Source organism: Bos javanicus, chromosome 3 (genome assembly GCF_032452875.1).
Source record: "Bos javanicus breed banteng chromosome 3, ARS-OSU_banteng_1.0, whole genome shotgun sequence".
Taxonomy (NCBI): domain Eukaryota; kingdom Metazoa; phylum Chordata; class Mammalia; order Artiodactyla; family Bovidae; genus Bos; species Bos javanicus.
Window position 1 is genome coordinate 91,699,146 of NC_083870.1, and position 24,461 is coordinate 91,723,606.

The 24,461-nt window shown below is 50.4% G+C and overlaps 1 protein-coding gene across 1 annotated transcript in view; it reads right to left on the bottom strand.

The window, feature by feature from the left end:
* Positions 1–20,816, bottom strand: part of CIMAP2 (ciliary microtubule associated protein 2) — a 32,763-nt gene extending 11,947 nt beyond the window's left edge. The window contains exons 1-9 of the mRNA XM_061411822.1: positions 20,222–20,816; positions 18,013–18,100; positions 17,395–17,559; positions 17,083–17,205; positions 11,066–11,203; positions 10,785–10,928; positions 8,934–9,095; positions 7,793–7,900; positions 4,967–5,100 (exon numbers count right to left, since the gene is read on the bottom strand). Of these exons, the coding sequence (XP_061267806.1) occupies positions 4,967–5,100; positions 7,793–7,900; positions 8,934–9,095; positions 10,785–10,928; positions 11,066–11,203; positions 17,083–17,205; positions 17,395–17,559; positions 18,013–18,100; positions 20,222–20,532 (1,373 nt within the window). The 5' untranslated portion in view covers positions 20,533–20,816. The remainder of the gene's footprint in view (positions 1–4,966; positions 5,101–7,792; positions 7,901–8,933; positions 9,096–10,784; positions 10,929–11,065; positions 11,204–17,082; positions 17,206–17,394; positions 17,560–18,012; positions 18,101–20,221) is intronic.
* Positions 20,817–24,461: the final 3,645 nt, after the last annotated feature.

Below are 24,461 nucleotides of genomic sequence, written 5' to 3' on the forward strand. Positions count from 1 at the left end.
GAATGACAGAATATTTCTCGTCACCTGAAAACAGCTCAGTCGTACCCAGGGCAGAACCAAGCACAGACTAGGCTTTTCAAATGAACCAATAAATGAAACAGCATATAAAGAAATCTTTCTTCCCAATGTATGACCTACCTTCTGTGCTGCATAGCACAGTCCTCCATACCCAAGAGCCCAACTGAGTCAGGACTTCACGAACAATGAACTTGAGCCCCAGGGAGAATCATATACCAGCCTGACCATCAGACTCTCACAGGTATCTGCTGATTAGCTCCCATTCAGTAACATTCATAAGCCTTAATTATACCTGGCCATGTCCTACAGGGTATAAAGCATTCCCCTTTTACAGATGAAAAACCTGAGGTCTAAAAGACAAAGGTGACTCTTGGCTGGAGACAGGTCTACAAGGAGAACCCATAATTTGTGTGGTCAGCTTCAAGAGTTCCTGTTTTTGTTGTTGTTGTTGTTGTTTATTCTAATGATAAAAGTCACGTTTATTTGGAAAAATTCAAACATTTCAGAAATAAAACAAGGCAGAATGCCAAAGACCCTCCAGGTTTAACTATGGTCAGCATTTTGGGGCCTAGTCCTCCATAGTGCTATCTATGCATAGGGCAGTGCATTTTTAAAAAATAAGGTGAAATTCCTCCCTTTCCTTTATACATTTAATATGCCACTATAATTGAATGTTAAATAATATCCACAAAAAGGAACTGGTGTTATATCAAGCTAGTCAGAATCTCCAAGGTATAGAAAAATGATTTGCTTGGAGTGGGGGAGAATTTTCTATTACAGTACAATCATTATATCATAAAATTAACCACATTTAGTGCATTCACACTGTTATGAGGATTTCTTTAAGTCTAATAAACAAAGAATTTCCAAATAAAGGAGCCATTACCTTTAAAGACACTACTTTAAAAACATTTGCCAAAAATTCTCACTTTGGCAATGCGTCTTTAATGGATTGTTATTCTATTTTTTAAAATATTCACACAAACTTACTCTTTCAAACAAAGTTTATAATAAATTTATTCAATTCACCCTACCAACCCCCTTACAATTTGATAAAAATGGCATTAAATGTGTACATCAATGGGAAGAATTACTATTTTTCCAATATCATCTTTCCACCCATGAACATGGTATTCTCTCCAGTTATTCAGGCCTTTTTTCAATATCTTTTAGTAAAGGTTTCTATTTTTTTTTTTCATTTAAGTCTTAAATATACTTATTAAGTTTATCCCAGTGCATTTTATTGTTCGCGTGCCTAATAGGAATGGAATCCTGTTCTTCTTCTCAATTAAGTTTTCTATTTGTTGTGGTATCAGAGGAAACTTTATACACATTACAGCACTAGCTTCCCTGGTGTTACCGTTTTAAAATGAACTCTCGGATTTATTTAGGTAAACACACATATCATTATAAATTGTGATGATTTTGCTCCTTTATTAATATTTTTATTCCTTGTCTTACTATGTTTGCTAGAAACTCCAGAACAATGTTGAACATTCCCAGTGATATAAGCATCTCTGTTTTGTTCTTGACTTCAGGAGAAATCTTTAGTATTTTACTCTCACATTTAATGTTTTTGACCTCCTCTTTCAAAGCTCCCACCCTCCCTCAGGACTCAACTGTCTCCCTATTTCTCTACAGTCTGTATCAAATATCTGTCTGAGTAGAAGCTTTTCCTTGGGTCTTTAGACAACAGAGGGTGGTTTAAGCCGTTGTGGTTTCTTTTCCTGTATCATGTGCACTTCCAGCCTCTGTAAAAACTTAACCCTTGTATTAACAAGACAGAATTCTGTCAAGGTACCGCAGAAGCTAAGGGCAAGGGAAGCCAGCACTTAAACATGCCTACAGAGTGTCATCCACAGGGCAGGGCGCATGTACATGCATGATCTTCTTTAACACTTAACGCAGACTCTACAATGTGGTAATTTTGTTCACTCTCACTTTTCAGATGAAAGTCTGTCTCCAAGTAACATGTCTCATGCCACACAGCTGTGTAGGAGACACAGAATTCTGAGCCAGGTTAAAAGGGAAATCCTATAACTCGCACAGGCCTAAATGTTGGGTGTTTTAACAGTGGTGAAGGGAAAAATTTGTACCGGAAGGGAGGCAGATGTGCACAGGGAGAAAGTTGAAGGTCCAGTGGGAGTGGGCCATCCTTCTCTCCTCTAGAGCCCTTTGCTGAGCAAACAGTATGTAGGATGGGGCTTTGCTGACAGGTTGCAGGGGAGGGTTGGCCTTGCCAGAATCAGAGCATCACACTCTTCCCAGCTCACCATCCCCCAAACCCTTACATGGGCACTGGTGTGTGGAAAGGGCCCTGAACTAGAAAGAAAGGCCTGGAGCCTAGCCCCAGCTCTATCACCATCAGCTGTGTGACCGTGGGCAAGTTGCTGCACTCTCAGGTCCTGGTTCAACACCTGTAGAAGAAGGCTAGCCACCTTGTTTAGAAAGGGCAACATACTTTTGCACACAAAAATAGTCCGCGTGGCTTTCAGTTAAACAAGGAAGATGAATCTGTGCATTTACCTCTATTCCTTCTTGCAATTCACTGAATGAACTATAAAGGAGTTGTTTTTAAACAGACGAGCAAGAAAGGGAGAAGAGGTATCAGGGGACAAGGATGTTTACAATTTCAAGGAAATGCAAAGTGCAGGGAGTCATGAGCAGAGCTGAGAGGGCCTAAGAGCAAGCTGCCTGCAGCAGGCAAGCCAATGAGAAGCTTGCCAGCTCCTGCCACAAACCCCAGAGACGCCCGGAAATTAGAGCCACAAGTATCTCAAAACGCAGGAGCGAAACTGCTGAAAACAAGAGGAAAGTCAGACCCTCTGCACCACACACACTTCGCCCACCCAGCAGGAGGCTGGAGGGTTATTACTGAGACAGAGAGTCAGGGTGGCAGTGGGGGATCTCAGTGGATGGTGGGCAGACAGGCACTATAGTAAGAACAGAGGGAGTAGGTGAAATCCATATACTGACTGGGACTCCTCAACCCTCCTTCCCTTAAACACCAGCAATCACATTCACCACCATCCCTACCCCTCAGGATATAGGATTCTTGTCTAGAGAAGCTAAAAGGTGCCACTGAAAATGCCTAGAAATATTGACTTCAGAGTCTCCCAATGAAATGACCAGATCCCCATCTTCGCTCCCAGTGAAGCCCTACCCAGATCCATAGCATTTCTTAGTGCTTTCTTCTCAAATATGAACAAGTGAAAGAAAAAAGGGGAACTGGGAAGAAGTGGAGACAATGCAGGGAGCAAAAGGAAAAGGAAAGAAGACTGTCATTGTCGTCCTTAAATCAAAGAACGCCCTGCATGCAGAACCAGGGGCTAGTAGAAGATAAAAATGCAATCCACACTGCAAAAGAACCCTCGGAAACTTAAAAAGATGAGATTCAAATTTTCAAAAGGCAATAGCAGGGTCTGAAATGTTTTAAAAAAAAAAATAGGACAAAAAAGGCAGAAATAAGAAACAAGGAAAAAAAGAACAGAGCATCAAGCCAGAATGTCTACCATTCATCTAAAAAAGAGAGGAGAGAACACAGAAGACAGGAAATCACCAAAGACAAAAACACAAAAAATTCTCCCAGAATAGAAGGTCCTAAGCTTCCAGAAGGAAGGAACGCATCAAGGACCCAAAACAATGGATGAAAATAAACTCACACTAGACCCATCATCTAAGACTTCCCTGATGGCTCAAAAGGTAAAGAATCTGCCTGCAGTGCAAGAGACCTGGGTTCAGTCCCTGGGCTGGGAAGATCCCCTGGAGAAGGGAATGACTATCCACTCCAGTATTCTTGCCGGGAGAGTTCCATGGATAGAGGAGCCTGGCGGGCTACAGTCCATGGGATCACAAAGAGTCGGACACGACTGAATAACTAGCACTTTCACACTTTTTTCAGACCTGTTATCATGAAATTTCAGTACACAAGGGACAGAGGGACAGAAAGAGGATCCCACAAACTTCCAGATAGGAAGGTGCAGGTTGCCTACAAAGGACAGGAAAACCAAGATGGCATTGAAATTGTTAACAACCACGCTTGAAGGTCGAAGGCAATGGAGCAAAGCCTTCAAAATTCTCAGGGAAAATTATTTCCAACTAAAATTTTATTTCCAACCAAACTACTGATCAGCTGTGCAGGGAGGAAAAAGAATCTTTTTCAGGCATGCAGCCTATCAACAATGTCACCTCCCATTATCCTTTCTAAGGAAGCCATAAAAGCATGGGTGTCAATCAAGAAGGAAGACATAGGTCCACTTTGATTAAAGACACATATATATCTATATACAAAAGCTGGTTTTCCCTGAGAGATCTGGTCCCATGGAATATGGTCTTCATGCCCACACGAGAATTTCCAGCAATGGAATTTCCAATTCTTAAGTTCATGTTTATTCACCTTTTAACATTCCTGAAGTTGAGATTGCATGGCAACTGGTGGCACAGCATCTTAGTTTAGTAAAACATGGAGGCAGCTAACATTCACAGTTTGACAGTCAGCCATGGTATTTCATGCATATTTTTTCTTAGGTTTCCCAACTTCCTGAGATGAGTTTTACCAACCCCATTTTCAACACCAAGAAATAGACGCCCCATGGTGACAGCACTCAAGGCAATCCTAGACTGTGTGGGTTGTGGGTGAGGGAGTCCGTGTCCATCGAGTTCCTTTCCTCCTTACCACCAGCTATGGACAGAGTATCTCACAGTCCTCCACTCATTTGACAGCTGAGGGAAATGAGGCTCAGAGAGGTTGATCGATGTGCCCTACCTCCCACAGCCAGTACGCATCAGAGCTGGCATCTGAACTCTTTCCATTGCCACAGCTGTTTGGCTGGCCCTAGGGACAGCAGCTGTGTTCCCATGGGAACCAAGCATGAGCACACCCCCCCCCCCAGCCCAGAGTAAGCCCCTCCGTGCCCTGGCCCTCTGCTGGAGCTCCAGCGACACTCACTGCATGATCATCTCCCGCACTGGGTCCGAGGGGTAGCGCTTGGATCCACCCATGAACAGGGACCGGTATCGCTGCCGACAGTCCTTTGTATCCAACAGCTGAGTGTTGAGGTAGCGACCCACCCCTACGGGGTTCTGCACCAGAGAGAGGAGGCAGGACATTAGCAAGCTGGATGCCTGGCCTGGAGACTCAATCTCCAGTCTCCCCCCCCATCTCCCTATTCCATCTGTTACAGATTGAATTATGTTCCCCAAAGAGATAGGTGGAGTCCTAACCCCCAGTACCTCAGAGTGTGAGCTTCTCTGGAAATAGCTACAGGTATTACCGGCTAAGATGAGCTCATACTGGAGTAGGGTGTGTCCTTCCTCCAATGTGACCAGTGTCCTCATAAGCAGGGACACACAGTGGGGAGATGGCCATTCAAAATGGAGGCAGGGTCTGCAGCAAGGCATTTACAAGCCAAGCAGTTCCAAGCATCACCAGCCACCACCAGCAGCTTGAAAGAGGGCAGGAAGGATCTCCCCTACAGGTTTCAGAGGAAATGTGGTTCTGTCGATACCTGGATTTCAGACTTCTGGCTCCCAGAACTGTGAGAGGGTAAATTTCTGTTGTTTCAAGCCATCTGGTTTGTGATACTTTGTTATGGCAGCTTTGCTACCTTATGTAGGAAGTTAATACCCCATCCCTTGGACTGCAAGGAGATCCAACCAGTCCATTCTAAAGGAGATCAGTCCTGGATGTTCTTTGGAAGGAATGATGCTAAAGCTGAAACTCGAGTACTTTGGCCACCTGATGCGAAGAGTTGACTCACTGGAAAAGACTCTGATGCTGGGAGGGATTGGGGGCAGGAGGAGAAGGGGACGACAGAGGATGAGATGGCTGGATGGCATCACCAACTCGATGGACGTGAGTTTGAGTGAACTCTGGGAGTTGGTGATGGACAGGGAGGCCTGGCGTGCTGCAATTCATGGGGTCGCAAAGAGTCGGACACGACTGAGTGACTGAACTGAACTGAACTGAATACCCCATCCCACCCAGAAACTTGGGTTGTAGGTATAAGAAGCCCTCGTGGAGAGGTTCAGAGGGGAGATGTTGCCTGTCCATTGTGACTAGTGAGGGCAGGAGGAAGGCAGGACAGGAACCCGCTATCCGTACAGAATCTGTCCCAAGGTCAGACTGGGTCTCCAAGTGATGACCCTCCCCCTGTAGGAGGTGCAAGCTGGAGGTGAGAAAAGGAAGACGTGGGGCCTTGACTGGCTCGACCTCACAAGAACAGAATAGGGCAGGGGGTGCTGGCACACGGGGGCCGAGATATCACTGGGAGATGAAAAGGTGGAGCAGAAGGGGGAGAATTGGGGTCTGGGGATGCGAGATGGGGCAGGAAGAGCTTAGTGGCAAGATGTTCCCAGGGAAACCTGGAGAAATACACAGCTTAAAAATACACAGCTGCAGAGAGCGGAGGGGCAGGGGGTGGCGCCAGCCACACGGGAGCAGCAACCATGTCAGTTTCAGGAAGCTGTTCTGGGCCAGAGAAGCCCTGGGTTGTTGTTTTTTTCCCTAAAACCAAGGCTTTTCCTTGTCCTAAACTGTAATAATGCGTCTGATTTTGGTTTCCTCGAGAGCTATATTTCTGTCCGTCACCTGTGTACTGGCCCCTGTGTTTCCCACTCTGGCCCACTCCTCACTCCCACTCCCCCAGTCTTTTTGGAGTTTGTGACGCTAATTTGAAATGGACAGTGTTCTCTTGAGAGCACGTGAGGTTGTTAAATTCCCGCTAGACATTTTTCTAACATGGCTCTAAGGTCCTTGTTGCCATTTGTGATAAGTGATAGGTAATTTATTGGAAACATGTGCATACATTTATATTCAGAGGAAATTATAGTTTGCACTGTCTATTAAAAGATCTTGACTGATTTAAAAAAAATATCCAGCTGTTTGGAAACAGGCAAAACTAACCTGTGCTAATGGAAGTCAGGACAGGAACCACCTGATGGGGACAGAGGTTGAGGGGGTGGCCCTGGGGGGCTGAAAACGTTCTTCAACCCTCTGGGGGACCATTGCACAATGAGTCCATTTTGTGACCTGTCGTGGAGCTACTCATTTAGGACTCATGCTCATTTCTTTATGGTTATCAGACCACAGGAAAAGGCGGGCTTGGAAAGTAAAGGGCAGGAATGAGAAACAGAATACTCAATGCCATCTAGCAAATGCAGAAGGCCGGCACACGAGCTCAAGAGTGTGGCTGTCTTACAGGAACACCAACAAGCTGACGATGACATCTTACACGCGGGGCGGCTGCCACTGGTGGGGAGGGGAGAAGGGTCAGGAGGGCCCTTGCTTAACCGGAGACGAGAAATGGGCCAACTCCCTCAGGTATCCCTGAGGCCCCAAGACAAACACAAAGAGAATGGAGGGAGCATTCCCTTGGAAAATAAGAGTGTGATGGCTCTGGGTGATGTCCATTAGCACAGTGGTTCTCCAACTGGTCCCTGGAACAAGCACTATCAGCATGGCCTGAGAACTCATTAGAAATGCATGTTCCTGGGCCCCGCTCCAGGCTTACTGAATCAGAAGCTCTGGTTTGCAGCCCAGCCATCTGTATTTTAGGAAGCCCTCCAGGTGATGCTAATGCCCACCCAAGTTTGAAAAACCACTGCCTTAGAGCAATGAGACAGCGGGGGTACGTGTTAGTCACCAACCTGGTGGGAAAAGCAGGTGGGATCCACTCCCTCGGAGCATCAGTTTCCAGGGCTGCCTGGAGAGGGTTCCCTGCCCCTCACCGTGTGCCCCCCACAAAGACCTACTCGCCCAGTTTCCCATGATCACCTGGTAGGCCTTCGAGCCTGTCCGCTTGGAGGACAGCAGGAAGGGAGGCTGGCTGGTGCGTTTGCACTCCTTCTCTGGAGGAAGCCACATACCAGGACCAGATGTAGCCTAGGAGAGAGGAATGAAGGCCGGAAGCTTGAGAGGGCAGGCGCTGGTCAGCCTGGGGCCAGGGCAGGTGACCTCACCTACCTGGCAGCCCTGGGCCTGGAGCCAAGAATACTGGGAGGCACCCAGCTACCCCCAACTCACCTGGAGCCCATTCTCTAGGGGTGAAGGGGCCCTGCGGTGCCCTCATGACCCCTGCTACCCGCTCTGTCCCTGCCCATCAGCCTGACACCTCTTTCCAGATTCCCGGGGTGGGGGCCCTCCGGGTCTGGCAGGGTCCAGAGAGGTGTTCCAGAACCCAGCCTGGGGAGCGGAAGCCACTCAGACTTTGGAGCTAGTTGAGCTGGGCTCCACTCCCAGCTCCTTTTCCCCTTTGCTGGGAGCCCGGGCAAATCCCTTCTGATCTCTGGGCCTCAGTTTTCTTTCATGAAATGTAAAAGACAATCCCTTCCTCAAGGAGGCTGAAAGTTGCCTGGCCCAGAGCAGGTATTCAGGAAGTATTGGTACCCTTGCTCATTCCTCTCCACCCCCTCACCTTCCCAAGCCCTCAGCGATCTATGGGGGGCAGACCATGCGTGGGGGTCAACTAAAGTCCAGAAGCTACTCAGATCACTGGCTGCTGAGCCCTCAGAGAGGAGCCCACCACTCCTCTGAACGGAACAGGTGTGTGCTTCTTACACTCAGCCCACCTCCAGATTTCCCCTCATCCTCTCTGCAGGGGAGAGAGGGGCAGAAATGCCCGCTGAGCACTTCCCGGCTGCCAGGCTCCTTGCTAGAGACTCTAGTACTAACCTCATTGAATTCTCACAGCCACCTGGTCACTCTCACGGGACAAGTGTGTAAACCAAAGCTCAGAGAGTGAGAGAGACTGACCCATTGAGACCAGTGAGTACCAGACCAGGATTGGGAACTAGGTGAGTCTGGGACCCAAACCTGGGCTTTCCCCTGAAACAGCCACCTCCATCCCACCCTGCCTCTGCATAGGGAGTCCCCTTCCAAGAAAAGAGGGAAGGAAGGCCACTGCGGGGACACTGACTAGTTTTCGGGGGCACTGGCTAAGGGTGGTCCAGTAGATTCTTTCTGTAGGGGTTTGCGGGTTGCGAGGAACTTTTGAAAAAACTCCACGCCTCTTATTGTGATGCAGGTTAAGCTCCTCCACGAAGCTCTGGAAATTCGTCAGTTCCCTGGGTCTTTTTTTCTGAGAAACAGAGGGGGATAAAAGAGATCTGTTATGCCAAGAAAAGCAAGGTCTGTGTTTCCAGAGCCTCCCCACAGAGACAAGCAGGGGGTCCAGCCGGTGGCGGGGCAGGCAGGTGGGGGTCTCTAACAGCCCCTCCTGTGTGCTACACCCTGCAGCCCAGCTTGCCTTCATCTACTTCTTCCACTTGCTTCGTGGACATTTACTGACATTTATTCTAAGCAGGAGCGATAGTCCAAATACATACAAACCAGTGTGATGGGGGAACACTCAGGATTCTTAGGGCAGTGGAACTACTCTGTATGACACTATAATGGTGGATATGTGTTATTATACATTTATCCAAACCCATAGAACACACAACACCAAGAGTGAACCCTAACATAAGCTATGGACTTCAGGTGATAATGTGTCCATGTAGACTCATTGTCTGTAACAAATATTCCCCTCTGGTGTGGATTACTGATAGTAGGGGGCTGTGCATGTAGGGGGTGCAGAGGACATATGAGAACCTGTACTTTCTGCTCAGTTTTGCTGTGAACCTAAAACTGCTCTTGAAAATGCCTATTTTTTCGATAACACAAAATCTTATCCTGTGGACTGGGCATTGGCTGTAGGGCCTGAGGAGGGTCCAAGGACCCTGCTATGCTGTGCAGGACACCTTATCAGCTGGTCATCAGGAGGACTGGGAGGCCACAGGGAGAAGCCAGATTGCAGGGCGGGGCCAAAAGTATATCAGCATTTCACCACCACCCACCACCCCTCATGTCCTAGCGCTCCTGAGGCCTTGATCGTAGGCTCCACCTCCTGCTAACACTCTGCCTAGTTTTCACTTGTGATTGTGTTTCTTTTTGCATTAAAATGTAAGTACCACAGGGGGAGGTTCCCCTGCAGCTAGACAATTACCTGGACCAAGGTACACATGAGTTACATGCGTAATGGGAGTTAGATAAAGTGAAAGTGTTAGTCGCTTAGTCGTGTCCAACTCTTTGTGATCCCATGGACTGCAACCCGCCAGGCCCCTCTGTCCATGGAATTCTCCAGGCAAGAATACTGGAGGGGGTTGCCATTCCCTTCTCTAGAGGATCTTCCCAACCCAAGGATAGAAGCTGTGTCTCCTGCAATGCAGGCAGATTCTTCCAGTTGCTATGAAAGCAAAGCCCAGGGTGCTAGGGAATCACATAACAGGATTTGGTGGGTGCAGGAAATGGTTGCACCAAGCTAAAATTCTACCTCAGTTTCTTCTCTTGACCCTCCAGTTCTCTGCCACTAACCCAGACAGCTTAGCTGGGTCTGCGGTGGCTGCAAGTGTTTGTAAAACAGCAGGACACCCAGGCTGCACCATCCAGGTCTCAGCAAGCCTGGTGGCCTCCAGGCCTGGCACTGTGACCACTTGCACCTCCTCTGTAGTTCACGCTGGTGCAGACAAGAAGGGACTGGTGGTGAAGCCAGACAGCGTCCTGGGGTTCAAATCCCGGCTCTGCCTCTTCCAGCTGCGTGGCTAGCCTCAATCTCCCCATCTAGCACAAAGAGCCTTATCCCTCCGTTGCTGGGAGTGGGGAGTGAGCAGGATATGGGGAGGGCCCCCTGTTCCCCCACCTCCCCCTCGCAGAGCCTGGCACACAAGGTGCTGTGGATGAGCGAGGCTGGTCTTCCCGCCGGGGAAGGCACAGCCCGTCTGGCACACACCTGCACAGAATAATGTCCGTAAGGCTGGGGCTTGCTTCGGTCACCAGAGAAAATGTCGTAGGGGCCACGGGTGCCCGTGATTTTTGCCAGGCACACTTCGATGCCACTTTTAAAGGTGTACGTGCCCGGTGCCAGACCACTCCCCTGGAACAGAACACAGAGGACAATCCCTACAGGTACATCACCCTCTTGGGGCCTCAGGTTCCCCATCTGCCCTGGGACTCCCCCCACCCAGGGCTGTACAGGAAGCTGGGTGAGGCCTGGCCAGGTGAGGGGGATACCTGATGAGCCAAGGGGGGCGGCTTGTTGGCCATTCTGCACATGAGGCCCTCGGAGTGAGACCGGTTCCAGGCACTCTCCTCCAGCTTCGTGAATGGGTTGCCCTTCTCCCCATAATTTCCAGGCCCTGGATAGTAGTTCTGGGGGTGGGGGAGGGATACAAAGGCCATTAGTCCCACTCCTTGTGCTACTGTGTGCACCTGAGGGAGAGATGCCCCCCAGAGGGGAACGGGATTGTCAGAGACCCTGCATGTTAACTGCCTTCCAGAAACACACAGCACTGCGGGCCTGCGGGCCTCTGCCACCGCTCAAGACTTCAGTTCCGAAATTCAGATTCTCGAGACTTCCCTGGTGGCACAGCGGATGAGAATTCACCTGCCAGTGCAGGGGACACGGGTTCCATCCCTGGTCCCGGAAGATCCCACATGCTGCGGAGCAACTAAGTCTGTGCACCGCAACTACTGAGTCCTTGGGCTGCGACTGCCGAAGCCCGTGCACCTGGAGCCTGCGCTCCACGGCAAGAGAAACCGCTGCAGTGAGAGGCCTGAATACCACAACCAGAGAGCCTGCACACAGCAAAGACTCAGCACAGCCACAAAAAATAAGAAATAAAAAAGCTCAGATTCTTCCCTGCGGCCCCACTAGTCTGTCCAGCTTATTCCTCACAGCTCCCTTCCTAGGTCTGACACTTCAGCTAAAGTGAGGTTCTTGCTGGTCCTCAAACATACTCAGTCTGCCAAACTCCCTGCCTTTGCTTGCTTGTGCCGTTACTGCCACCCTTCCTGTCTTCTTGACCTTGGAAGATTCTAGTCCTGCAAAGTCAGCTCAAATGTCATCTCTCTTGAGAATGAAGCTATCCTTCCCCGATCCCTAGACAGCCACTTGCTTTGGTGATCTCAGAAATCCCATCCATTATACACACCCTGGTGTCGTGGCCCTGCGTTAACACGAATGGGTTTTCCACTGTTCTGTGAACAGTGCTGTGACCTGGGGGTATCTGGAGTCCCAGGTTCGAATCCTGGCCCCTCTGCTTCCTAGCTGAGTGATCTTGGGCATGCCACTTAAAGACCCTCCTTAGCCTCATGGTCCATATTGTAAGCACAGGGACAGGGGTACTTTCTTCCAGGGTAATGAAAATGAAAGGAAATAATGTCATTAGAGCCTCCTGCACATTCTCAGCCCATAGCACATGCCAATATCTGGTAGTCAGAGTCGGGTAGCTATCTTGACAGAGGGGGTTGGGGGAGTGGGAAGTGGTGGAGAAAGAGGTAAGAGAGGTTGAGAACTGGTCATGGGTGGAATGACCATCTGGGTCGGAATGACCCTGGCTGCAACAACTGCCAGGGTCAGAGGTATGGCCTTTCTAGGTGTAATGAAGAGAGCCACCCTGCAGGGTAGGTGGGTAGACGGGTGGGTGGGTGGGTGGGAGAGGGGCCATCTTTGGGTAAAGATCTGGCAGGATGTTTGCTGCTGCATTGCATCTTTTAGCCACATGGAGTCGCTGCTGCTCCACAGATGATGGCTCAGCCCTGCCTCCCTCCAGCCCTGGAACCTCCCGGAAAGCAGCCCAGAATTAGGCCAGGCAGAGAGAACAGGGAGCTTTGCTGGGAGAGTCAGGCCACAGAGGGCATCAGATTTGTTCACCCTCAGAGGAGCAAGACTGCTCTTTGCCTTCTTCCAGGGCCCAGGGTTTCCAGGTGTGTTCAGGAGAAAAGCCCCAAAGTAGGAAAGTGGGTCCTGGCATCAAGTATTAGGTGCTTTACAAGCCTTAACATCTTGGCCCTAGAAGCAACCTGATGAGATCGGATCAGTGCCACTGCAATCAACAGATGGGGAAACTGAGTCTCAGAGAGGGAAACCTTGTGTCCAAGGTCCCCCCTCTGGAAAGGGGTGTGTGTGCGTGCTAAGTCGCTGCAGTCGTGTCTGACCTCTGTACAGCCCCATGGACTGCAACCTACCAGTCCCTTGGTGCTGACAAAAGGGACTAGTTCAGACCCCATCTCTGCCCCTTCCAGCTGCGTGGCTAGCCTGAGTGTCCCCGTCTAGCACAAAGAGCCTTATCCTGCCCTTGCTGGGAGTGGGGAGTGCTTTACTGCCACTCTTCCTGTCTAAGGTAAGAATACTGGGGTGGCCTGCTATTTCTTTCTCCGGGGGATCTTCCCGACCCAGGGATCAAGCCCAGGCCTCTTACATCCCCAGCATTGGCTGGTGAGTTCTTTACCACTAGCGCCAGTGCAAGGGTTTTACCTTCTAAATCCATGTGTGATCTTTCTGATCCTCTACTGTTTCCCAGACAGTGAGCATCATGACCTCTGGGGAGAACTTAGACGTGAGGGTCATAACAAAGCAGCAAGAGCAGCTGCTCAGGGAGCTCAGAGGCCAAGAAGAGCCCAGGGCTGGCACTCTGTCAACAAAGCGCCACCTCTCCCTTCGACCCTTCAGGATCAGAGGTGCAGTAACACATGTGGGCTGGTGTAAACGCCCCTGATTTTAGCTAGAATGTTGTTTCAGGCCTTTGGGGACCTAAGCAGGAGTGATTAATTCTGGGGGGAGAGGTGTGTGGGAATGGAGAAATTGTCACTTGTAATTTTTTTCAGCTGGACCGTGAAAAAGAAGGATCCCAGAAGATGAACGGGGAGGGACAGGTCCCCCAGGTAGAGGCGGCAGGAAGAGCACCTTTGAGACAATGGGAGAGGTACGCTAGAAGAGAGTGGGATGGCCCTGAAAGCCAAGCAGGGTGTCCAGACTTGATTCTGAGGTATGGGGTGGGGGGGGGGTGCTTAAGAAGGTGCACAGCAAAAATAAATAAATAAAAAACAAGTATGATGCTGTCGGAGAAAGCAATGGCACCCCACTCCAGTACTCTTGCCTGGAAAATCCCATGGATGGAGGAGCCTGGTGGGCTACACAGTCCATGGGGTCTCTAAGAGTCGGACACGACTGAGCAACTTCACTTTCATCTTTCACTCTCATGCATTGGAGAAGGAAGTGGCAGCCCACTGCAGTGTTCTTGCCTGGAGAATCCCAGGGACAGGGGAGCCTGGTGGGCTGCCGTCTATGGGGTCGCACAGAATCGGACACGACTGAAGTGACTTAGCAGCAGCATGATGCTGTCTCAAGGGAGGAAAAAAAAAGGAAGAGGGTGGTGGGAGCGTGGGGCCTGGGAAAGAGGAGCCGAGGAGAGAAACTGATGAAGGGACTCCAAAGCTGGGAATCCTGGTGTCCCCACAGCCCAGGGAATGCAGAGCGTACTAGGAGGGGGATGGAGGCAGATCCCAGGCTAGCAGAGAAGGCGTTGACTTTGCAGGGTGTGGCTCATCAGCCCCGTCCTCTCTGGGGAAGGATTCACAGGCCCTCAAGCAGGCACCCAGAGCTTTGACCTTGGCACTGGGGAGGCCCCCACAGGGAAGTCAGCAGCCTGTACAGGTGGCATCTGTAGGCCTGTCCCACCAGCAGTGGGGGTACGACTGCAGGGACCAGAGGCCAGAGGAGGCCAGTCCAGGACTCACAGCAAGATGACAGTGAGAAAATCAGGCCTTGGATGTGAGCTCCCCCTGCTCAGTGCCCCCTCCTTGAAACTCACTGTCTGGCCCTGAGCCCAGGAGGGCAGCTCAGAGAAATCCCGCAGGGCCTAGTGAGTTACCGCAGCAGCAGATATGGGGACCAGAGGGGAGGAGAGACAGCCGGAAGGGAGGGACAGGCCATGGGACCTTCACCTGCTCAGCCAGCCCTCCCAGAAGCCCCAGTGTTGAGGACCAGGAGGAAACAGCCAGCATCTGATCTGTTCCCCCAAATCCTCTGCCTTCAACAGGGCTGGGCTCTGACATCAGACCTTGTCCTCCACATATCGTCAAGGGACAACGCAAGTGAATCAAGTGCAGTGGTTATACGTGGAGACCTTGGATTCAATCCTGCCTCTGCCACTGAGTAGCTCTGTGACCGAGGGCAGTCACTTAACATCTCTGTGCTCATTTTCTGTCTGTAAAGTGGAGATGATTGTGCCTGCTTCATAGGTTGTTGTGAGGACTACATTAATTAGTATACTCAGGTCTAGAATGGTGCCTGGCACGTGTCGAGTGCTGTGTTAGTGTCAGCTATTATTGCTTTAGATTTGAAGGTAGTGACTCATTTTTCAATGCCTCCAGACAGCCCCTCTCCTACAGGGCAGTTACAGCTTCTGCACCTGAGGATGCATGTGTACATCCCCTGAACGGGGCAACGAATAATCTCCAGGCTCCATAGGAGTTTTCACGGTGAAGAAGTGTGGAGGAAAGGCCCTGCCTTTGTGGTTGGACATCCCCCCTCCTTGCCTGCTTGGCCCACTGGGGCAAGACGTTATCTTCTCTGAGCCTCCAAGGACTGGTCTGGAGTGGTTATTAAAAAAAAAAAATCAAGAGTGTTTCAGAGAATGGGTACTTAGCAGGCAGGTGTGCCCTTAGTACACAAAGACCTACCTCGTGCCTACTATGTGCCAGGTGCTGCCAGGACCAGGGAATTCTGCAACGAATCAACCGGGCAGATGTGTCCACCCTTGGGGGCTGCTGTGCTCTGGGAGAAAGACACACTGAACACAGCCACAGTCGGGGCTCCTGGGACAGGGTGGCATCTCACAGGGTCAGGTCAGACCTCGGAGCTGAGAGCTGAGGGGGGTGGAGGGAGCCCTTAGGTGAAGGGGCTGCGGGAGGAGGAACAGCATTGCTGGTAGGGCAAGAGCAGGAGCAAAGCCCCCGTGCTGAGAGCTCATGGCACACAGAGGAGGGAGGAGGATGGGGTGTCCAGCACAGCATGGGGGCCGGGGAGGGGGGCAGTGCTGGCAGTGTGGGTGTGACCCCATCTCTGCCCTTGCTGCCTTATAGAGGCGGTGCCCACTCAGTGTCCTCCCCCCATGAGATGGCCATCCCTACCCACACGACACCATGCAGCCCTCCTGCCACCCCCACCTCTCACCACCATCACCTCCTATCTGAATGCCTCCAACCACCCCCCCAACATCAAACCCTTCTCCACTGTCCTCCAGCAGCACCTGGAATCAAACCTGGGGCCTCCACCTTGTCAAAGGTCCTCATGTCTGGGTCCTCACCCCTCTGCTCTCGCCTCCTCCACCCTGACTCACAGATTCCATGAGTCTCCATTGAGCACCTACACAGATTTGGCTCAAATGCCACCTCCTTCCAGAGGTCTTCCCTGCTGCTGCTGCTGCTGCTGCTGCTAAGTCGCTTCAGTCGTGTCCGACTCTGTGTGACCCCATAGACGGCAGCTCACCAGGTTCCCCGTGCCTGGGATTCTCCAGGCAAGAACACTGGAGTGGGTTGCCATTTCCTTCTCCATTGCATGAAAGTGAAAAGTGAAAGTGAAGTCGCTCAGTCGTGTCCGACTCTTCACAACCCCATGGACTGCAGCCTTCCAGGCTCCTCCGTCTATGGGATTTTCCAGGCAAGAGTATTGGACTGGGGTGCCAGGTGCCATTTATAGGGTAGTCAGGGAAGACCTACCCTATAAATGGCACCTCCATCACTTGTATCTCTCCCTGTCTCATTTTCCCTCATGGCTCAGATTATATGTGATTTGCTTCTTTGTACTGTTGTTACTACCACTAGGACCAGAGCTCCATGGGGGCAGGGACCTTGTCATTGTCACTGCTGGAACCCCAGGGCCTAGAACAGTATGTGGCACTAGAGGGCGCTCCATCATTATTTGCTGGATAGATGGCTATAGAGATGGATGAGTTTGCTGCGCGCCTACTGTGTGCCTGGCTTTGTGTTGGTGACTCAAAGATGAACCAGACCCTTTCTTGCCATCAGAGAGCTCCTGGTCTGGTGGGGGAGACAATAGGACCCTACGACAGCCAGTGGGCTCAAAGAGGTGGCGCTGGAAGCAGAGGGGCTGTGGGGTCTCAGAGGAGAGCCTAGCCAAGCCTGGCAAGGAGACCATAGGTGAAAGTGTGCTTCCAGCCCCAGCCAGGTGCATGCTCCAGAGGAGAGAGTGGGAGGGCTCCCACTCCACATATGAGAACACCTACCCCAATGAGTCCTCGGAAGCGAATCTCCCCAGAGCTGAGCAGCCCACGAGTGCTGCCTGGTTTTGACTGCAGCTCTTCTAGGAAGTCTTTGAAGTTGTAGGAGCCAGGCCCCAGCTTTTCCTTCTGCCCCAGGAGAACAGAGAAGAGGTAAGAACTTTACACCCGTGTCTATGTGGGCAGGAGCCCAGGGGATGGTGTGTTCCTTAAAGGAGGAGCTCTACCTGGGCATGGAAGGACACTGCAGGCCACCCTAGGGCTGCACGGGAGGACCCGGTGCCCGGGACGGGTGGGATGGGGCCCCAGGGGCCTCACCTGCTGCCGCTTCTCTTTCATGATGGCCTGGTACTGGAAGTGGGGCAGCTGGGTCAGCCGGGTGGCTTCCTGGGCCTTGGCCCAGCCTGTGCCCACCTCTTTCTTCAGTTTCTCGTTGCTGAAGCAGGTCTCCTTAAAGCCATAGGTCCCAGGTCCTATGTGGGACTGAGCCAGAATGGAGTCAGAGCGGGGCCAGGCGCACCCACCAGTCCATCCGCAGAGCAAGTCCTTGCCATGCTGTCACCCTGACCTGAGAATGGACAGGCAATGCCTGTGGGGCCCCTCCTGCAGCCCCCAGCCTGGCACTCAAGGTGTGACCCTGACATCCTCTGTCGCTAGCCCCCTTGCACTTCAGAGAGGGCCCATGGCCAGTCTGTGCAAGAGCTGCCAGTGGAACCCACTGTCTCTGTGGTTCCAACCCACACTCTTTTCATTACAGTCTTGTGTTTATCAAACACCTTGAAAGCCCAGCTCTGAGCCAAGCCCTGAGCTGTAGGCTGAGGCACAGAGGGGTGTGAGACATGCCCCTTTCACAGCTGAGCTCATCTGCCATGGTGGGGGACTCAGAGGGACAGTGCCCAGACCACGTGGGAGAGTCAGGAAGCTGGGCAAACTTACCACGTCCACAGAGTAAACCCTGGAGTACGGAGCTTCCGTGAAGGTGCTTAGCTTCTTCTGGTTGGGATAAACAGCAGAGACATCAAACCTGGGAGGACAGACACCCAGTGAAAGGCGCCCAGCCCTGATGAGGGAAGACTAGGGGGCAAGGGAGTTGGTGTCCCAGGAGAGGTGACTTTGGAGCTGGCCCATGAAAGATGAGATGAACAGGGCTGCTGCCTCCTCGAGGCCTTTGTACTTCTGTTCCCTCTCCCTAGACTCCACCCTAGTCTGGTCACCTACCCCCTGCTGAGGACCTTCACTCAAAAGTCACCTTCTCAGTGCAACCCCACCCCTGCTCCAGCACCTACCAGCTCATCCTCCCCACTGTCTGTTTTTCCATAGCCCTTATCACTATCTAGTACTTTATATATTTTTCTTTCTTTTTGCTTATTATCCACTCCAGCCACCTGTCCCATAAGAAGGCAAGCTCATGAGCAAGGGTTTTGCTGTTTTGTTGTTTCATTCCCAGATGCTAGAACTGACCCTGGCACATAGTAGGTGACATTTATATAGAGATATAGATATAAACATAGATATAGATGGGGCTTCCCAATAGCTGCAGTAGTGAAGAATCCACCTGCTAACGCAGGAGATGCATGTTCCATCCCTGGGTCAGGAATATCCACTGGAAAAGAAAATGGCAACCCACTCCAGCATTCTTTCCTGGGAAATCCCCTGGACAGAGAAGCCTGGGCAGGCTACTGTTCATGCGGTCGCAAAGAACTGGACACCACTGAGCCACTAAGCACAGCACAGTGCATATATATATATGGTATACCCAAGATATATATACATATACACCAAGATGCTCCTGAGAAATCTGTATGCAGGTCAAGAAGCAACAGTTAGAACTGGACATGGAACAACAGACTGGTTCCAAATAGGGAAAGGAGTACATCAAGGCTGTATACTGTCACCCTGCTTATTTAACTTATATGCAGAGTACATCATGAGAAATGCTGGGCTGGAAGAAGCACAAGCTGGAATCAAGACTGCCAGGAGAAATATCAATAACCTCAGATATGCAGATGACACCACCCTTATGGCAGAAAGTGAAGAAGAACTAAAGAGCCTCTTGATGAAAGTGAAAGAGGAGAGTGAAAAAGTTGGCTTAAAACTCAACATTCAGAAAACTAAGATTATGGCATCCAGTCCCATCACTTCATGGCAAATAGATGGGGAAACATTGGAAACAGTGGCTGACTTTATTTATTTATTTATTTTTTGGTGCTCCAAAATCACTGCAGATGGTGACTGCAGCCATGAAATTAAAAGACGCTTGCTCCTTGGAAGAAAAGTTATGACCAACCTAGACAGCATATTAATAAGCAGAGATATTACTTTGCCAACAGAGGTCCATCTAGTCAAAGCTATGGTTTTTCCAGTGGTCATGTATGGATGTGAGCGTTGGACTATAAAAAAAGCTGAGCACCAAAGAATTGATGCTTTTGAACTGCGGTGTTGGAGAAGACTCTTGAGAGTCCCTTGGACTGCAAGAAGATCCAACCAGTCCATCCTAAAGGAAATCAGTCCTGAATATTCATTGGAAGGACTGATACTGAAGCTGAAACTCCAATACTTTGGCCACCTGATGTGAAGAACTGACTCATTGGAAAAGACCCTGATGCTGGGGAAGACTGAAGGCAGGAGGAGAAGGAGACAACAGAGGATGAGATGGTTGGATGGCATCAGTGACTCCGTGGACATGAGTTTGAGTAAGCTCCAGGAGTTGTTGATGGACAGGGAAGCCTGGTGTGCCGCAGTCCATGGAGTCGCAAAGAGTCGGACATGACTGAGCCACTGAACTGAACGGAACTGATACCCAACATACATATCATACATATGAATGAAGAAAGACACCTGGGCTGAAATTCTACGCACGATTTTTGGGCTGAGTGACCTACTATGGGCCAGGCCACTTGGTCTCTCTGAGCAGCACATAGTAGGTCCTTCAGAAATGATTTTAAACAACTTAATAGGATAATTAAAGGACTCTGGGCAGGGAAACGCAGAGCCTGGAGGCGGATATGAAGTCCCGCCGGCCCACCCCTGACTGCCAGCCCTCCCCCCTTTTCGCTCCCTGTCCCCAGGCTCCAGCCCTCTTTCATAGGCCCTCCAGTCACAGGCCCTGTTTCCCGCTCCCCCCTCCCCTCCGACCCCACCCCACCTGTGGCTCTGCACCCCGAAGGGCGCGCCGGTGAACCACTTGGTGGCCATGATGCTAGCCTGCCCCCTCGCGGCGAAGTCCTCGCAGGACTCGGGCCGTGGGACTCCTCCGCGGCGCCAGCCTCGCGAGCTGGCCGCCGACTGCAGCCACCGCTGCCACGGCAACCCAGGCCTTGTGATTTGTGATCCGCCGGAACCCGTGTGCTGTGTGTGTTGCGTCTTTGCCCGCGCAGCGCCCCGGCAGGCACGCCCGCGAGGCTCCCGACTTTTCCACTGGGCTCTGCACATTTTCACTGCTGCCTTGCCAGACATCCTTCCTCCAGGCGAGCCCGGCAGATTTAATGGCCCCTCATGGTGGTTAATATGGATGCCATTTGGTAGAGTTTTAGAGTCATTTGTTGAGGAAATAAAGTGAAGTCGCTCAGCCGACTCCTTGCGACCCCATCAACTGTAGCCTACCAGGCTTCTCCGTCCATGGAATTTCCCAGGCAAGAATACTGGAGTGGGTTACCATTTCCTTCTCCAGGGGAATCTTCCCGACCCAGGGATGGAACCCTGGTCTCCCGCGTTGCAGGCAAACGCTTTACCATCTGAGCCATCAGGGAAGCCCCATAAATTGAGGAACTGATTCTGACTTCCTGCTTTATGCCAGTACCCTGCACCGGGCCTGATGGAGAGCAAAGGCCTCTTAATGTTCACCTTATGCTGGTGGGACCAGTGAGACCCACAGGGGAGGTCTTGACTTAGGCAAAGGGCCTCCCATTCCTTCTCCACTCTGTGAGGAGAAGGAGAAAGAGGGAGCAGGCAAGGGGAGCCAGAGCGTGGAAGGTAGGAATGAAATCGGTGGTGGGGGAGGTGTTTCAGGGGTGGAGTCAGGACTCTGTTCCTCCCCATTACCCACCCTACCCCCACCATGACACCCACTCTGGGCAGACACTGTGCACGGTGTCTGGGACCCAGATGTGGCCCCTTCTCAGACAGTCTAGTGGAGGGAAACAGTGACTGCACAGTGTGATCAGGTCCAGAAGATAGGGAGGTCTCTGACCCAGACTGCAGGTGGTGGGTAGGTTGGGGAAGGAGGAGGAGGAGAAGAATTTCTTCCAGGAGGAGAAGAATTTCAAACTCAACATTAAAGAGTGTGTATATCTTGCTTGGTAAAGAAAAGAACTGAGGTTATATGCCCCCCCTAAGGCATGATCAGCTCTCTCCTCTCAACCTCCCTTACCTTCCACCAGGGCCTGGGGTCATGCTACAGACTGTCTAATATCATCTCCTGTGATCGCCTTTGATCCTCCCAAGGGTTTTAGGCTGAGGCAGGGCAAAGAGTCATATACCATTTGATGAAAACAAGACTGAAACCAGAAGCAGAACTTTCCTAGGGGTCCTGCATCCAGTCTGTGGTGGAAGTGGGTTACCAGATCAGTGGGTCTCCTTCCAGGCCCCACCCAATACCCTTTTGCCATCCCAATATAGCATTTAATCCATGAGCTGGACTCACAGGCCCCAAGCCGGGCGGGCACATGACCACAGCACTTGGAGCATCCATGCTGCCCTGCTGAGCTGAAGGTCGGAGGCATCAGTACGCAGGAACACACACAGGACAGCCACCCCAGGTCATCCAAGCATTGACTTTGCCCCTTCCCAACGTGCAATCTTGAGCAAGTCACTTCCTCCTCCGCTTCTCACCTTTCTTACCTTTAAAATAAAGCCAGTAATCTCTGTGTCTCCAGACTGCTATAAAGATTAAATGGGCCATTTAGGTACGCTCCATAGCAGAAGCATAATAAGAGGTCATTCCTAGCCCTTGGAAAGGGACCTTACAGAAGGCCCGGGGCAGAGACTGTGTGTCCTTCACTGCTGGTGCAGTATGTGGCACAGAGAATGTGCTTAGCAAATATTTTTTGAATGACTAGTGAACAAATAAATGAATCTAATCCAACTTCCCAGAAATGCATAAATCCTCAGAGAATCGCTTTCAAATCCTAGCCCTGCTGCTTCCTAACTGGTGGCCTCGGACGAGTTACCCTGGCTTCAATTTCCTTGTCTGTGACATGTGACTGCAACATTCTGGAGGAGCTGTTTTGAGGAATGAGTGACAAGTGGCTGTGTCCACTACCACATTCTATGAGCTGGGGAGGCCCTGCAACCAGACCCAGGGCTGCTCAGGTGTTCTTGGGCCCAGCCTTCCTGGGGTTACTTTCTTTCTCTCCCAGCCTAAGCACCTTGGCTCTGGGACTCATGGAGGAGAAGCCACAGGATATAAGCCAAGGTCTATTGGGCTGGGAGTTCTGGCTGCCAGGCAGGCCAGAGCAGGCCAGGGTGAGTCAGCGGTGCAGCAAGGCAGCTGGCTCCAGTCAGCCCAAAGCATCCCCATCACAGCACTTTCCTGATCACAGCAATTAACTCTCTCTTGTAGGTACAATCGCAATCCTCTCCAACCCATATGGAACAGAAGAGGAAACTGAGGATCAGCCAGAGAGAGTAATTTGTCCTGGTCACATCTAGTGAGCATCACACAGTAGATACAAAGCTTATAAGTAAAGTGTGCTAGAGTTTCTAACCCATCCTCCGGTGCCATAAGTTATGTCAACAGAGTGAGTCAAGCTTCTGAGCCAGAGGATTCAGGCCTCTGAGACGGGGCTGTGGCTGCTGCCTTCAGTCCTCATCCGCTGCTGTCTCTTTCCCATGCTCTGTCCCTAGGCATACCTGGCCCTGGCAAAGCTCTAGCCTTTTCATGTGCCTTTGCTGCTGCTGAAATGCACCAGCAAACTACCCTCCCCATTCACCTACTATTCATCTTCTCAGAGTCAGATCCAATGCCAAAGCCACCGATTAGAATGGCCATTATAAAACAAACAAGCAAAAACAGAGACAAAGTACGAATGTTGGTGAGGATATAGAGAAATTGAAACCTGTGTGCATTGTTGGTGAGATATAAAATGGTGAAGCTCCATGGGGGAAAAAAAGTATAGCAGCTTTTCTGAAAAATAAACATAGAATTACCATACGACCCAGCAATTTCACTTCTGGGCATATACCCAAAACAAGTGAAAGCAGGGACTCAAAAAGATATGTGTGCACCCATGATCATAGCAACATTATTCCCAAGAGCTAAAATGTGGAAACCACCCAAATAGCCATTGATGGACAAGTGGATAAACAAAATATAATATATACATACAAAGGAATATGATTCAGCCTTAAAAAGGAAGGTAATTTTGACGCAGTTACAACATGGATGAACCCTGAGTTATGTCAGTTTGACTACTATAAAGTAGTCAAATTCATAGAAACTAGAATGATGGTTGCTAGGCTGAGGAAGCGGGTATAGGGAGTTGTTTAATGGAATCAAAGTTTCAGTTTGGGAAGATGAAAAAGTTCTGGAGGTGGATGGTAGTGATGGTTGCACAATGTGACTATACTTAGTGCTACTGACTGTACAGTTAAAAATGGTTAAAATGGTAAATTTTATGTAATGGTTAAAATGGTAATTTTATGACAATGAAAAGAGGGGGGAAAAGTCAAACACCCCAGGAATCCATCTCTGATCTTCCCAAGCAGAGCAGGAGCCCACGTTTCACCTCATGATCACCAGCAATTTATAGTAACAACTTTTCATTAAGATCATTAAATTTCACATTTTAAATTATGGGTGAAAAATATCTCCAGAATGCTGTTTTAATTTGCCATTTTATTGCTCAAGTCAAATATTTTTTTCCAAGTTTACAAATTGGCTCTATTTCCCCTTCTGAAAATGCTGATCAGTTTTTTTCATGAAGATAAAGTAACAGGGTCTTAGGAGCCCAGCCCCAGATGAAATGAAGGGTAGGAGGAACTCAGAAGTTCAGACGTGAAAAATCCAAGTCCTGGAGGACTAGCAGCTTTGAAGCAGGGAGCACAGCCCTTCTATTAGAGGACAGGGGCTAATGCCAGGCCTGGGGGAAGACTGGCAAGAGCAAGAAAACCCAGAGTGCAGAATGAGTGGGCGCTGGTAGCTATCCAGAGTGACGTTTACAAAGTTTACCCAGATATCTACCCTGGTCTTGGGGGAGGGAATATCACCCTCATGTCACAGATGAGGGAAGAATAAAGTGTGAAAAAATCTAGAGCCTCATTCACACATTGGATGCGTCACTCATTCACACACTGTGCTAAGTCACTTCAGTTGTGTCCAACTCTTTGCGTCCCTATGGACTGTAGCCCACCAGGCTCCTCTGTCCATGGAATTCTCCAAGCAAGAA